The sequence below is a fragment of the Onychomys torridus genome, chromosome 4 (assembly GCF_903995425.1).
Source record: "Onychomys torridus chromosome 4, mOncTor1.1, whole genome shotgun sequence".
Taxonomy (NCBI): domain Eukaryota; kingdom Metazoa; phylum Chordata; class Mammalia; order Rodentia; family Cricetidae; genus Onychomys; species Onychomys torridus.
In genome coordinates this window covers 139395715-139411347 of record NC_050446.1, presented here as the reverse complement: position 1 = coordinate 139411347, position 15633 = coordinate 139395715, and the positions used below count along the sequence as shown (strand labels likewise).

At 46.1% G+C, this 15633-nt stretch overlaps 1 protein-coding gene across 2 annotated transcripts in view; it reads right to left on the bottom strand.

Annotated features, from left to right (window-relative positions):
• Window positions 1–15633, bottom strand: part of Pigu (phosphatidylinositol glycan anchor biosynthesis class U) — an 88809-nt gene that overhangs the window by 3530 nt on the left and 69646 nt on the right. For both annotated transcript variants that reach the window (XM_036184861.1, XM_036184863.1), the window contains one exon: window positions 14015–14157. In XM_036184861.1, coding sequence (XP_036040754.1) covers window positions 14015–14157 — 143 coding nt within the window. The remainder of the gene's footprint in view (window positions 1–14014; window positions 14158–15633) is intronic.

The window sequence follows — 15633 nt, the reverse complement described above, 5'->3', positions numbered from 1 at the left end:
AAGTTCTGTGCAATTTAAGATGTTAACACAGGAAAACCGAATGGAATATACAAGACTTCTCTCTACTATCTCTGCAACCCGACTCCAAGGCAATTCCACAATAAAAAGTTTATCTAGAAAAAAGGACAAAACAAAAACAATTGTGGTCTTTTTGTTGTCGTTGAGGTTTTGTTTCTGTTTGGGGGTTTTGGGGTTTTGTTGGGTTTGTTTTGTTTTGTTTTGAAACAGGGTCTCTATGTAGCCCTAGTTGTCCTGGAATTCTCTATGTAGACCAGCCTCAATTCACAGAGCTCCTCCAAACTCTACCTCTGGTTTGCTGGTATTAAAGGTATACACCATTCCACCTGACTTGTTTTGTTTTGAGACAGAGTCTCTTGAAACCCATGCTGGCCTTGAACTATGTAGCAGAGATCCCCCTGAACTTCTGAACCTGCTTCTACCTCCCGAATGCTGAGGTTACAAGTTTTAATGTGGCATTGGAGATTGAATCCAGGGCTTTTGAATGCTAAGCAAACACTCTATAAGAGCTATATTCCCACAAGATAGTGGTGGTGCATGCCTTTAATCCCAGCACTCGGGAGACAGAGGCAGGTAGATCTCTGTGAGTTCAAGGCTAGCCTGGTCTGCAGAGGGAGTTCCAAAAGAGCCAGGCCTGTTACACGGAGAAACCTTGTCTCAACAAACAAACAACAACAAAGGAGCAGCAGCTATAATCCCAGTCTTTGTTTAAGACAGGGTCTCAATAGCTAGTCCAAGCTGATCTGGAATTTACTATGTAGCCAGCAAGGTAGAGGCAGGAGGATCAAGGAGTTCAAGGTCATCCTTGGCCACATAGTGAATTTTAAGGCAGCCTGGTCCAGCTGGACTACTGTATGTGAGAACACAACAAATTCAGAAACGTTTTGGTGGATAAGACATGGTGAAGAATACCTGTAATCTCAGCACTCAGGAGGCAGAGGGTCCTTTCAAGTTCAAGGCCAGCCTAGTCTACAGAGTGAGTTCCAGGCTGCCCAAGAATATACAACCTTGATTTCAAAACAAAAATGGTAAAAGGTAGCTTTGACAAATACATGTGTAAGACCCAAATGTTCAACTATGTTAATTTTGTGTAAGTGAAGTGGAAATGAATATTGACCTCTATTTAATGATGTAAAAGCTGACATAATTAGCAGGAAATGTACTGATAGTGGCATTTCAATTTGAAATAAACTTAAAAACAATCCAGGATGAGTTGGTGAGATGGCTGAGAAGGTTAAGGCACCTGCTGCCAAGCCTGGTGATGACCTGGAGTTTATTCCCAGAACCCACATGATGGTAGGAGAGAACTGACTCCTGAAAGTTGTCTTCTGTCCACATGCATGCTGTACATGACCCACCTCCACAAACAAAATAAATGTCTATCTAAATAAAAAAAAAAAAAAAAAAAAAAAAGGAGCAGGGCATGTTGTTGAAACACCTAGGAGGTACCTAGCCTGCATGAGATCCTGACCAAAAAAACAAAATAATAAGTAAAAACCCCAAATAACAATAAAATGAAGTAAAAGATGGCTTACGGGATGGATTCTGTAACCGAGAAAGCCCTGCAGAGAATTACTGAGAGGGTCTTTGTGGTGGGAATGTGGGTGTTCAGTGTGTCAGTATTTGCATAATGAGAAGGTGTAGGAAAGGGCCCTGCTGCTCATTTGGGCACACAGCTGTGGTCTTAGCTCTGGGCGGGTGCCACAGCTACAGGGCAAGGATAGAAGGCTGGCCTGAGGCCTGGCTCAGCAGCTGTAAACCCACAGCTCCTCTGCCTATTCTGAGCAGGGAAAGTTGAGCAGCAAGTAACAAAAGCATGGGCAAGTTAGGAAGGGACTTCCGGTTTCTTCAATTTCCTTTTCTTCATGTATAAAATGCAAGCAATCAGCTCCAGTTCATGACCCACCACACTGGTCTTCATACCTAGGATTTAGGGGCCCAAGAACATGTTTGTCCCTCTGCCTTCAGAGACCTGGGGCCTGTTCTTGGAAGCTGCCCTGCTTGCTGTGGCTGATCACCCAGGCCTCTCTCTCACTTAGGTTTTTTCCACACTCCCAGACTTTCTACAAGGTTCCTTGTATCTCCAACACATCCATTTTGTTGTTGTTGGGTTTGTTTTTACTTTTTGACAGGGTCTCACTATGTGGCTCTTAGAACTCACTAGGTAGACCAGTTTCCCTCGAACTCACAGAGAACTACCTGCCTCTGCCTCCTGAGTGCTGGGATAAAGGAGGGTGCCACCACCAGGCACAAACACAGGGCTCAGGGAGGGGAGGGGTGTCTCCCTTATCTAACTTCTTGGCCCCTGAAGGATCTCTTTTTTGTTGTTTTTTTCCTTTTGAGTCAGGATCTCACTCAATAGCCCAGGCTGCCCTGGAACTATGTAGACCAGGCTGGCTTGAACTCAGTGTGGTCTACCTGCTTCAGCCGCCTGGATGCTCACCTCACATGCATAAGGCTCTGTACCACACCTGGTTCCTGGGGCATCTTCCGAGCTATCATGCCTGCAAACACTGACAGAAGCCTCTGCTGCTTCCCCCACCCCCATAATAACCCTATGCTCATTTAAATGACCCCAATAGGGTGGTATCTGCTCCAGCTCTGGAGCCCTAGGCCTGGTACAGGGCTCATACTCTGGGTGCGCTGTGTTAGTCCTTAGCCTTTTGGCACTATCCTTCAACCATGGCTTGATGAGACGTCACTCCTCTCCTTGGCAATCATAAAATACCCAGGGCTGCTCTTCTCTGCTCTGTGGTGGAGACTTCATGAAGTAGCCAGGGTCACAGTGGACAAAATGAACCAAAAATGAATGAGACTCAGAACATGCTTCAGTACAGATGTGACAGAAGAGAGACAGAAAAACATCTTCTAAGTACCTGGCCAGGCCCCTGAGGAACTTTGTAACTCCTGGGCTGTGGTTCATTTATAACCCAGGGTCACAGGTATGGGTGAAAAGTCAGGCTATATCATCAGCCCTAACTGTCTACGTCCAAATTCTGAGTTCTTTCCATCACCCTCCACCTCTTAGGCTTGGCACTCACACTGGCCGAGGCTGGCTGACACTCCATGCCCTGATAAGCACCCTGTGAGGTTGTACTCCCCAGTTACAGCTCTACCAGGTTCTTCTTGGAAAAGACAAAGTAAGTTTGAGACTTGAGAGCCAACTGGGTTATCCACCTTGACCAATTGGAGCCTCTTGACTACAGCCTCTTGGAAACAGATGTGAACGCCTTAGTATGTCTTGACTCCCTAAGGCCTCTTCCTTCTGTTGGAGACACTGACACTCTTGGGGACTTCAACTGGTTGCCGTGTAGTTGGCAAAGTGCTGTTTCCTTGGCCACCTGCCTGGAGTCTAGACAAGGAGAAGCCAGAGGAGGCTGGCAGCTGCCTGTGGAGCTCTGGCCTACCCACTCGGGACACATAGACCCTGCAAGGGAGGGGAAAGAGTTTCACCTTCCAACTCTAAAGATAAAAACAGCAGGGAAGGGGGAGTGGTGTCCCAGGCCTGCAACCCTGCACTTGAGAGGTGGACATAAGAGGATCAGAAATTCAAGTCATTCTCAGCCACTTAGTAAGTCACAGGCCAGCATGAGTTACAAGAAAAAGATCCTGTCTCAAAAACAAAGAAAAAGCCAGGGGATAACCAGGCTTCAAGTCACTGTTCGAAGGTAGGACTGTAGACTGGTGCCAGAGTAGCAGCTGTTATTTACCTGGTCCCTTCAATTCTCAACAACATTCTTGTTCAGCATCATATTAAGTCCTCACAGCCACCGTCCAAGTTAAGCAACCAAGAGTGCAGCCTCTCACAGATACAGCCGCCTCCTCCGCACCAGGATGCCGCTCACAACCTCTTCTCTTCCTGGCAGTTTGCAGTCTGAACCCAGCCACATTCACCCTTGGTTGAGAGCTAATGGCCCAGCCTGAACCTCAGCACAGTGAGGTCCCCAAGGGCTGTGGCCACTGCAACCCTGGAACGTTCTCCTTCTTTACCCCAGAGTACAGCCGGTGCTACACAGTAGCACACAGCATTACCCTCTTCCCCGGGTCCCCTCTTCTCCTGTCCTCTTCCTCCTCCTCCTCCTCTCGCACCCAGCTGGATCCTGTATGTCCCCCAGAACTGTATTTAGAAACCACTTTCCCCAAGAGGCATTCATAGTCCTGGCTCCATGCTCCCAGCCCCAGGGTGAGAGCACCACACTGCTCTGCCCTGCTTGTTGATTTTTCATTCTCTTCCATACTGTGGGTTCACTGTAAGGAGGGCTATGTCTCATTCACCTAAAGGGCTGTAGAGAACAGAAGATAGATGTGTGGAGCATGGTGAGATCTTACATTCAGGACTTAGACAAACAGGAGGCTCCTCTATATACAAGCAAAGGAAGATTACCAAGATTTTTTTTTAAGCCAAGATTTTTTTTTTTAACCAAGATATTTTACTAAAAGAAAATAGAAGATACTTCCATCATAATGACACACACATACATACACAGAAAGACTCAGAAGGCCAAACAAGCACATGATCCAAATTATATGAGGCCAGCTCCTTGTAAACCTTCCTTAAGCATGAGCCACTAATTACAATTTTAAAGTAAGATTCTAGTGTTCTTAAATTTATTTAGGGTGACTGGGACGCTTTAGCCTTTTCTTTTAGAAAAGACAGATTCATGAAAGTGCTCTCTCTCTCTCTCTCTCTCTCTCTCTCTCTCTCTCTCTCTCTCTCTCTCTTTCTCCCTAAACCATTGATTAATTTGTTACACCTATAACCCCAGCATTTGGGAGGTAGAGGCAAAGACAGGAAGATAAGGAGTTCAAGGCCAGCTTCAGCTACATAGAAAGGTGGAGGTAATGCTAGGTACATGAGATCCTGTCCTAAATTTAAATAGGAAAGAAAAAAGAGATTGTCTCTTTCTCATCATTTATGAATTGAATACTGCCCTGGAAGGTTGTTGTATGTATCTGAAGAGCACACTATTCTTCACATTTCACATGCCAGCAATGTGATTTATGGCAATAATAGGACCCACAGGTTAAAGCAAACCCACTAAATACCCTATGAGGTGGGGATTATCCCCCTGAAATCTGAGACTAAGAAACTGTACCCTAAAGAAGTTAAATCGCCTGAAGGAGTGAGGGAGCTGGAGGAGGCCTCAAGCAATCAAGCAGTAGATTTCAATCTTCTCTTTCATATCAAGCACACACACACAAGCACACATGCCTCATTAGATGGCTACTACTGTCATTTCCTGTTACTGACTCTGAGGCAATGGTAATTACCAAACAATGTGTGCTTACCACATGATGAAAAACACTTAATGGTCCCCGAGAGAAAGAACAGAGCCTTAGTCATTGGAGTACCTGCTGGGGTAACTAATAACCTACACACATTCATTCTGTAATAGGGCATCATACTTTTCAAGATGAACAGAGCAGGACTTTAACAAAACTCAGTAAGTCAAGTTGTTCTATGCAGTCTACATAAATAAAGCTGATTTGACAGTGAAGGTCTGGGCTCTGGGCACCTATTTGGAATTTGCAGCCATTTGGCACACAGAACAGCTCTTATCCACCTGTACCAGGGAGGGAAGGAGGAGGCTAGAGAAAAACACCTTTCCCTGCTAGAAAGGTATTTATAAGAACAGGCTGTGGCATAAGCGTCTGTCCCCAAATGCCTGGTATCTTAGTAGAAATGCCAACACAGAAGCAGGACTGGGCTGGGCTGTGCAGGACACGAAGAGGCCAGGTTCGGACTGAAGGAAAAGGGTGGAAACACCTGAACTGGCCTCAGTCAGAGGTGTGACCTCACGCCACCTTTCTCCAGTCCCATTCCCCCTCCTCTTCTTCCTGTCCGCTTCACCTTCTCCCTCCTGCTGGCAAGGTCCTGGAATGCACAGGCGAGCTTGACTTCCCCCATGAGGCTCGAGCTGATTTGGAACCAAGGAAGCTCTGGCCTCCGCCTTCCAGGTGCTGGATTACAGGTATCGGCCACTCAGGATCACCCAGCTCCCTTCTCTTCTTTCTTTCCAGTCTAAAGGTCCAGCCACTACTCTTAGTCCTCTGGCCTTTGTCTGGCCTCTCAACAGGAAAGCCATCTTGTTCCTACTGGATTCCTCCACCAACCATGCACATCTAGCCACAAATCAGATGTTTTCTCTGGCTGCCTTTGGTTTGTCCACATCCTCACTCATTCATTTAACAAATACTTTTCTAATACTGACTTGGTACTTGGGGACCCTCCAAGGGGAGAAGCAGATCCCTGCCTTCGAGAAGTTCATGGTCTAACAAGAGGCAGACAGCACAGCTAGGGTGGAGATAGACAGGGAGGCCAAGAAAGAGACAGCGAGGTGGCTCAGCAGGTAACGTGCTTAACCTGGCGACCTGAGTCTTCCTCCAGAATATGAAAAGACTAAAGGAGAGAACCAACTACTAAAAGCTGTCCCCTGACCTCCACACACTTGTCATGGCACATATGTATCACACATGTCATAAACATACTCACATACAATAATAAATAAGCCTGGAGTAGTGGCGTACATCTTTAATCCCAGCACTCAGGAGGGAAAGGCAGGCAGAGCTCTGACTTTGAAGTCAGCCTGGTCTACAGAGTGAGTTCCAGGACAGCCAGGACTACATAGAGAAACCCTGTCTCAAAAAACCAAAATAATAATGATAATGATGATGATGATGATGATAAGGAGGAGGAGGAGGAAGAGGAGGAAGAAGAGGAAGAAGAGAACAACAAAGGAGAACTTCCTAAGAGGCCTAATGTAGCGCCAAACTATTAAGAAAATTCTAGTTGGGCGGTGGTGGCGCACGCCTTTAATCCCAGCACTTGGGAGGCAGAGGCAGGCAGATCTCTTGAGTTTGAGGCCAGCCTGAGCTACAGAGTTAGTTCCAGGACAGCCAGGACTGTTATACAGAGAAACCTGTCTCAAGAAATAAATAAAAATAAAAATTCTAAATGTCCTGTATCTACACTCAGTGGATCCAAGGCCCAGGACACGGGCAGTATGTTCTTCCTGGTGAGGGGCTCTTTTCATTAGTCAACACTCCAGGTTAATAATCTTTTTTGTTTATTTTTTTTTTTTAAAACAAGTCTTCCTATACAGACTAGGCTAGTCTTGAACTCAAGGTAATCCTTATACCTCAGCCACTGAACTATTAGAATTCAATTAGGTGCCATCATCTCCAGGTCAGAAAAAGAAATGACAGGATTAGAGTGACAGCTAGTAAACAAACGTGCTGCCTGATGCGTTCCTTTACTGATCTGGAGTGCTGGTGGGGCAGCAGCAGCAGCAGAACTCAAGGTCACCAACTTCCAGAAACAGTTAACTCAAGGGAGCTCTTTATGGTCAGGGCCCAGACTTATGAAGGCCAATGACAGGTACATAATAGTCCACCAGCTTAAGGGGTTGTCTGGACTTCTGCTGACAGACACATTGTGAATAGCAACTGGGTAATATATTCCAAAAATAGAACATTCACATACCTTCTCACTCTGCAAATCTTACCATTTAAAATCTACCCTAAATGTATTGTTTTACACATGTGAACTATGTGGACAAATACAAAAGCCTCTTCATTTCAAGTAGCAAAATAGCCAGAAGCAACCTCAAATCCCAACAGCAAAGGTTACCTGGTCAAATAAATCACAGTGCCTCCTACCCAAGGAACATGATGGGGTCGCTACAAAATTCATCTCAAGAGGCTGAGGATGGAGCCCAGTTGGCAAAGTGCTTGTTTAGCATGAAACCTGGGTTCAATCCTCAGCATGACATAAAACTAGGCATGGTGGCATATGCCTGTACTCCCAACATTCAGGAGATAGATTAAGAAGGATCAGTAGTTCAAGGTCATCTTCAAATACATAGCAAGTTTTGAAGCCAGTCTTGGCTACATGAAAGCCTGTTTGATTTTTTAAAAATTATTTCTGTTATTATTTTATGTGTATGGGTGTATGGGTATTTTGCCTACATGGATGGTATATGAATAAGCCAGAGAAAGGCATCAGATCCCCGGCAACTGGAGTTAGAGGCATTTGTGGGCACTAGGAATCAAACTCCAGTCTTTTGCAAGAGCAGCCAGTACTCTCTTTTTTTGTTTTTTTGAGACAGGGTTTTTCTGTGTAGCTTTGCGCCTTTCCTGGAACTCACTCCGTAGACCAGGCTGGCCTTGAACTCACAGAGATCCACCGGCCTCTGCCTCCCGAGTGCTGGGATTAAAGGTGTGCACGTGCAGCAGCAGCAGCAGCAGCAGCAGCAGCAGCAGCACCACCACCACCACCACCACCTCCACCACTTCCACCACCACCACCACCACCACCACCACCACCACCACCACCACCACCTCCACCACCACCACCACCACCACCACCACCACCACCACCACCACCACCTCCACCACCACCACCTCCACCACCTCCACCACCACCACCACCACCTCCACCACCACCACCTCCACCACCACCACCTCCACCACCACCACCTCCACCACCACCACCACCAGGCAAGAGCAGCCAGTACTCTTAACTGCTGAGCCATTTCTCCTATACCCTGCTTGTTTGTTTTGTTTGTTTGTTTGTTTAAGACAAGGTTTCTCCCTGTAGCCCTGGCTATCCTGGAACTTGCTCTGCAGCCAGACTGGCCTTGAACTCACAGAGATCCGCCTGCCTCTGCCTCCCAAATGCTGAGACTAAAGGCATGTGCCGCCACCACCACCACCACCAGGCAGTTTCCTTTATATCTCTCTCTCTCTCTCTCTCTCTCTCTCTCTCTCTCTTTCTTCCTTCCTTTTCTTCTTCTTCTTCTTCTTCTTCTTCTTCTTCTTCTTCTTCTTCTTCTTCTTCTTCTCCTCTCCCTCCCTCCCTCCCTTCTTTCCTTCCTTCCTTCCTTTTCTTCTTTTTCTTCTTCTTCTTCTTCTTCTTCTTCTTCTTCTTCTTCTTCTTCTTCTTCTTTTTCTCTCCCTCCCTCCCTCCCTTCTTTCCTTTCCCTTCCTTCCTTCCTTTCTTTTTTTCTTTTTTTTTTTTTTTTTTTTGAGATAGGATTTCTCTGTCTCTATGCAATAGTTTTAGCTGTCCTGGAACTCATTTCGTAGGCCAGGCTGGCCTTGAACTCACAGAGATTTATCTACTTCTGCCTCCCAAGTGCTGGGATCAAAGTGCCAGCACACCCAGTAAGACTCAGTTTGAAAAAAAAAAAAATTAAAAATTTTATCTCAAGACGAGTAGTTTTTTTTTGTGAAAACACCAAGTTCAAGAGCAGTTTGTAGATTAGGATGTTTTTGACTGACACAAACCAAACAGCTCTTCTTATATACATGGTCCTCACAGCTGTCTCTAAATAGATAAGCCTAAAAGACACGAACCTAAGTAAACACATGACCAAATGACCTTTTCTGGGTGGGGAGGGATAGAGCCCAGGCAGATCCCCCATTTTGGTGGTGCCAGATCAAACTCAGGGTCTTAAGAATGCTAGATAAGGGGCTGGGGATTTAGCTCAGTGGTAGAGCACTTGCCTAGCAAGCACAAGGCCCTGGGTTTGGTCCTCAGCTCTGGGGAAAAAAGAATGCTAGATAAACCATTGGTGGTGGCGCACACCTTTAGTCCCAGCAGTTGGGAAGCAGAGGCAGGCAGATCTCTGTGAGTTTGAGGCCAGCTTGGTCTACATGGCAGGTCCAGACAGCCATGGCTGTTTCACAGAGAAACCCTGTCTGAAAAGAAGAGAAGGGAAGAGACAGGGAAAGAGAAGGAAAGAAAGGATACTCGGTAAAATGAGTACGGTGGCGCGCATCTGTAATTCTAGCACTTGGGAGGCTGAGGCAGGAGCACCTCCAAGGGATGGAGGCTAGCACAGGCTGTCCAGTGGCGCAGGCCAGCCCAAAAAGAATGACAGAGGGAGACCGGGGAGATAGCTCAGCTGGTAAAGTGCAAGCATAAGAAACCGGGTTCAATCCCTAGTAACTATATTAAAAAGCCACGTGTAGCAGCACACACCTCTAGTCAAAGTGCTGCAAGGGCAAAGACGGGATCCTAGAGCAGGCTGGGTAGCCTGTCTGGATGAATTGGCAAGCGCCAGGTTCAGGGAAAGATGCTGTCTCAAAATAAAGTAATGGGGGACTGAAGAAGACACCCAACATCAATCTCTGGTCTCCCCACCCACAAGCACACATGTCCACGTGCACACTCTCCCCACACAAAAGCAAAGATTGCTAGGCAAACACTTAGTCCCAATGAAGACTTCTATCTGTGTTTGTCTGGGTTTTTCTGTTTGTTTGAGATGGCTTTACCAGTCCAGGAAAGCCTTGAACTCCACAGGCAAGGATGGCACTGAATTCCTAATCTTGCTTCCACCTCCTCAGTGCTGTGATTAAAGCCAAGTGCTATCATACCCACCCTCAGATCTCCACACTGGGGATTTGACCTAGGGCTTCAAGCATGCTAGTTAAGCATACTACTGCTGAGCTACAGTCCTAATCTTCGAACTTTATTTTTCATTCCCCATGTTTTTGTTTGACAACTTTCCCATAACAACAAAAAGTCATTTATTCTTATATGATTAAAAATGTAGGGGTTGGGGATTTAGCTCAGTGGTAGAGCTCTCGCCTAGCAAGCGCAAGGCCCTGGGTTCGATCCTCAGCTCAAAAAAATAAAATTTATTAAAATGTGTTTTAGGGCTGGAGAGATGGCTCAGAGGTTAAGAGCACCGACTGCTCTTCTAGAGGTCCTGAGTTCAATTCCCAGCAACCACATGGTAGCTCACAACCACTTGTAATGAGATCTGGTGCCCTCTTCTGTACACATAATAAATAAATAAATCTTTAAAAAAAATGTTTTTTAAAGGTTAAAAAATGGGGACTAGAAAGCCAGTTAAAAGCACTGGCTACTCTTCCAGAGGACTCAGGTTTAATCCAGCACTCTCACGGTGACTTATAACACCTATAACTCCAATTATAGGAAGTCTATATCCTCTTCTCACCTCCATGGGCACCAGGAAGATACACAGTACATATACATACAGGAAGGTAAAACACTCAAACACATAAAATAAAAATAAATACAAGATATGAAATGAGGGAGCTGGGGAGATACCTCAACCAATAAAGCACTTCACATGCAAGCATAGAAACGTAAGTTTGATTTCCAGCACCCGCATAAAAAGCTAGGCATGCTGGTATATTCTTGTAACCCAGAGCTGGAGAGGTAGAGACAGGATGATCCATGGATCTTACTGACTGGCTATCCTAGCTTAATTTGGCAAGCTTCAAGTCCTAGTGAGAGGTCTTTCTCAAAACACAAGGTTCAGGGAGTGGAAAAATGACTCAGGGATTAAGAGTACTATCTGCTCTTGCAGAGGACCAAAGTTTAGATCCCAGGAGGCACATCCTGGTGGCTCACAACCACCTGTAACTACAACTCTAAGAAATCTGACACTGTTGGGGCTGGAGAGATGGCTCAGAAGTTAAGAGCACTGGCTGATCTTCCAAAGGTTCTGAGTTCAATTCCCAGCAACCACATGGTGGCTCAAAACCATCTATAATGAGATCTGGTGCCCTCTTCTGGCCTACAGGTACACATGTAGGCAGAACATTGTATATATAATAAATAAATCTTTAAAAAAAAAAAAGAAAGAAATCTGACGCTGTCTTCTGACTTCCTAGAGCGCGCGCGCGCACACACACACACACACACACACACACACACACACTAATAATAAAAGAAATTTTTTTTAACTTCCTGGAACTCACTCTGTAGCCCAGGCTGGCCTTGAACTCAGAGATCCGCCTGCCTCTGCTTCTCGAGTGCTGGGATTAAAGGCATGCGCCACCACCGCCCAGCCTAAAAAACTTTTAAAGGAAAAAAACTTTTAAAGATAAGAAATGATGCCAAGAAGCTGGCTGTTCTCTGTAGTTCGGCCACCAATATACTTGAGCCTACTGCCTTTGGTCTCTAGTTCAACCCAAATCCCTCTTTTCCAAAGTTAAGTTTCTCTTGCTTTTGATGGCACCCGATGGGGTGCAAATAGCCCCTTGGTATTAAGAGACCTTCCTGTCATAGAGGAAGCATCCCACAGGTGCCTCATAAACACTGCCAATTTCATTTCTTGAGCAAAACTAAAGAGTCAAGACAACAGGCTGAGGAATATTTCTTCGGAGTTCCCCTGCCTCCCTAGAGGCCGAGGCAGGTCCAACACCATCACATGCAAGCCCTGGGATATATGCAAAAGGAAGGGGTTCTGGGAAGCGTAAGTTCCATGATGGCTTTGGGTTATTTTAGACACTACATTGAATCCTGTAATTTCTGTCTTTGTAGAACAAGGGTAGACGGTGCTCAGTCACCATCAGAAACTACCACTAGGGCTGAGACCTCTCTTTTGCTGTTCATGCACCAAAGGTGGTGGGTTGGATGTAAATCCTCCAGCAACATCCACACAGGAAACACCGGCCCCACCAACTCATTAGTAAAAGCTTAAACTCCTTCCCAAACTGCTAATCCTGGAGACAAGACTTCAGGGACCTGTCTGACACCATTCGTCTCTCCAAACAACTCTGCCTCTAGCCCATTCACCATGCAGGGAAATACCTGGCTATGCCAATGGCATTAAAGTGGTCAACAGTACAACTGACTCTGAGGGCAGAGTCTAACATGCAAGAACACAGCAGACTGAAAGAAGGAACTTCAGGAAGGATGGATGATTCCACAAAGGGCTTTCCATACCTCTAAGAGAGCTAGCTAACAGTACAAGCCTCTGATCTTTAGGAGTCAGACCTAGGAATCCTTTTAAGAATGAACCAATAGGGACTTGGGGCTGGAGAGATGGCTTAGCGGTTAAAAGCACTGGCTGCTCTTCAGAGGACCAGGGTTCAGTTCCCAGCAACCACATGACAGCTCACAACTATCTGTGACTCCAATTCCAGGGAATCCAACACCCTTACACAAACATATATGCAAGCAAAACCACCAATGCACATTTAAAAATTATATAAAGTTTTTTTTTTTTAAAGCAAAACAAAAGCAGGGACTAGGGATGTAGTTCAGTTGTTAAAATGCTTGCCGAGCATCCTGGATGCCCTGGATTCTATCCTCAGCACTGCATAAATCAGGGATGGTGGAAACTTAGGAGGTAGAGTCAGGAAGATCAGAAGATCAAGGTCATCGTTGGCTGCATTGTACCTTTGAAGCCAGCCTGGGCTATAAGAGACACTGCTGTTTTGTTGTTCACCCAGCAACCAATCCACATCATTCCTAAACTCCTGCCTTTGCATCTGCTGTCCTCAGAATCCACAAGGCTGTCTTACCCTCGACCTACTCACTTGATAATGCCAACAAGGCACAATTTTAAAAGTGGGGTGCCTCTGAATCTGGGCCTGACCTGAATTTGTTTCTTGCCTCCACTGACCATGAGTGAAGAGTCCCAGCCCCTCATTTGTATACTACGGATAGCACTTTCTCTAGATTTGTTGTAAGACTCAATGAAGCAACACTGAGTGTGGTACCCAACACATGCAAACAGATTCAGTTTGACACTATTCACTCCCCAATCCCTTCTACCCAAGTGAGTTCAAAGACAGAAGAGCTTTCCCCCTGCATATTCAAAACTATAGGATAGGTGTTAATATTCAGATCCTGCCCACCCGCCTGTGTCCTGACCTCAAGTCTCCTCTTAAGGGAAAACTCCGCCCATCTCTCTCTCTCCCCCCCCCCTCTCTCCTCTCCCTCCACTCCCACGAGATGTGTACCCCTCCATCCCCCTCCCTGTCTCCCTCTTTCTGTCTCTTTGCCTCTTTATCTCTCTATTATGATAAAATCTCCACGTGGATGCATCATCTGGGTTGGGTATCACTGGCCAACACCCCGCTGCCATGCCTGTCAGCCTGCTACTGCATCTGCCCAGCATGCCAGCATGGTTCCCTGCATGTTCAGGATACCCATGCCCCGCCCCCACATAATAAAAATCATAACAATAGGCACGGTCTCAGCTGACCCCTGACCCTGTGCTACCCTTACCTGCCCAACATTGAAGGTCAGTGTGATGGCATAAAAGAAATTAGAGTTGGCACTTCCTGCATAAATCCACAGATGCCACAGGACAGGGAAGAGAAGAGAGCAGACGATGATGATGCAGGTGAGGACGAAGATGTTTCGTAGGACTGCAAAGACAAACGGTCAATTAGCCCAGCAGTCTTTCTCTGACACCTTCTTGCTGTGATAGCCACACAGGACAGGGAGCAGCTCACATGGCTCAAAGACAGAGCACTCCCAGAAATACTGTGTGTTAGGAGGCAAACCTCAGACCCAGGTCAATGGCTCCCCATGCCCTTAGCTGCTGGGAATCTGTCTTTGGAGACTCTCCTCCCCCTGCAGGCTTGTCTGCCTAAAAACTAGCCACAGTCAGCAATCCCGAGAATGCTTCCAGACATAACAATGAGGACATTTCATGAAGACACTGGTCTATTCTCCGATCTCATCACTTGGGTACTACAAGGCCATGATGTCTCATGGATGAGAATGGGGCGTGAACCGGCATGTTTAGAGTTCCCATGGGTCTGCATGGTGCCACAGCCCACACAGGGTAAAAAGCACTGTCTCACGTGCTTGTATTGCTCTTTAAATAACCATCCTTACTCTTCGTTGGATGGCTTACAAATCTCTCCTCCTCCTCCTCCTCCTCCTCCTCCTCCTCCTCCTCCCCCCAAAACAAGGTCTCATGTAGCACAGGCTGGCTTCAAACTAGCTAAAGATGACTTTGAACCCCTGAGGCTCCTGCTTCTACCTCCCAAATGCTGGGTGCATACCACAACAGGCCACCTTTTTTAATTATTTTATTTTATGTATGTGAGCATTTTGTTTGCATATATATCTGTGTAATCTGTGTACCATGTATGTGCCCGGTGCCCATGGAGGTCAACAGACAGTCAGATTCCCTGAAACTGGATGATGGACAGTTGTGATCACCATGTGGGTACTGTAAATTAAACAAGTGCTCGTAGGCACTGAGCCATCTCTCCAGCCCACAAATCTCTACTTGATGCCCTTCTTTCTTATATTACTCCTTGTTCCAGAAGGAAGGCTGAGACCCTCTCTCTAGTGAGGAGCTCTATACCAGAGCTTGGACAGGCAGGCAGAGCCCAGTTAGGGCACAGATGGTGACCACACAAAGAGCTGCCTTTAAGGGACAGTTAGGTAAAAATCCTGCTCTGGCAAGTGAAGTGTGATGGCCCATGCCTATAACTGCAGTACACAGGAAATGGAGGGGCAAGATGAGCCTGGGGACATGAGACCCTATCTCAAAACAAAGCAAAAACAAAAACCACCACAACAAAATTCATCTGTCACTTATTAGTTTCTGTAAATCTTAGCCACCTCATCTCTAAAATGGGGCTAAAATGCCTGTTACATGAATTAAATGAGACATGTAAAAGTCAGACATGGTGACAAATACCTGGTCTCACAGACCCTGAAAGGGAGGCTGAGGAGGAAGAATGGCTACATAAGTAAGAAACGATCTCAAAACACAAATCTCAACGGGAAAGGGCAGGTGAAAAGCCTGGACATTGTATTACTGTCTGAGTTTTCTACTGCTGCTATAGCCAATTCCCATATCAGCATTTTAAAAAGTACAGTTT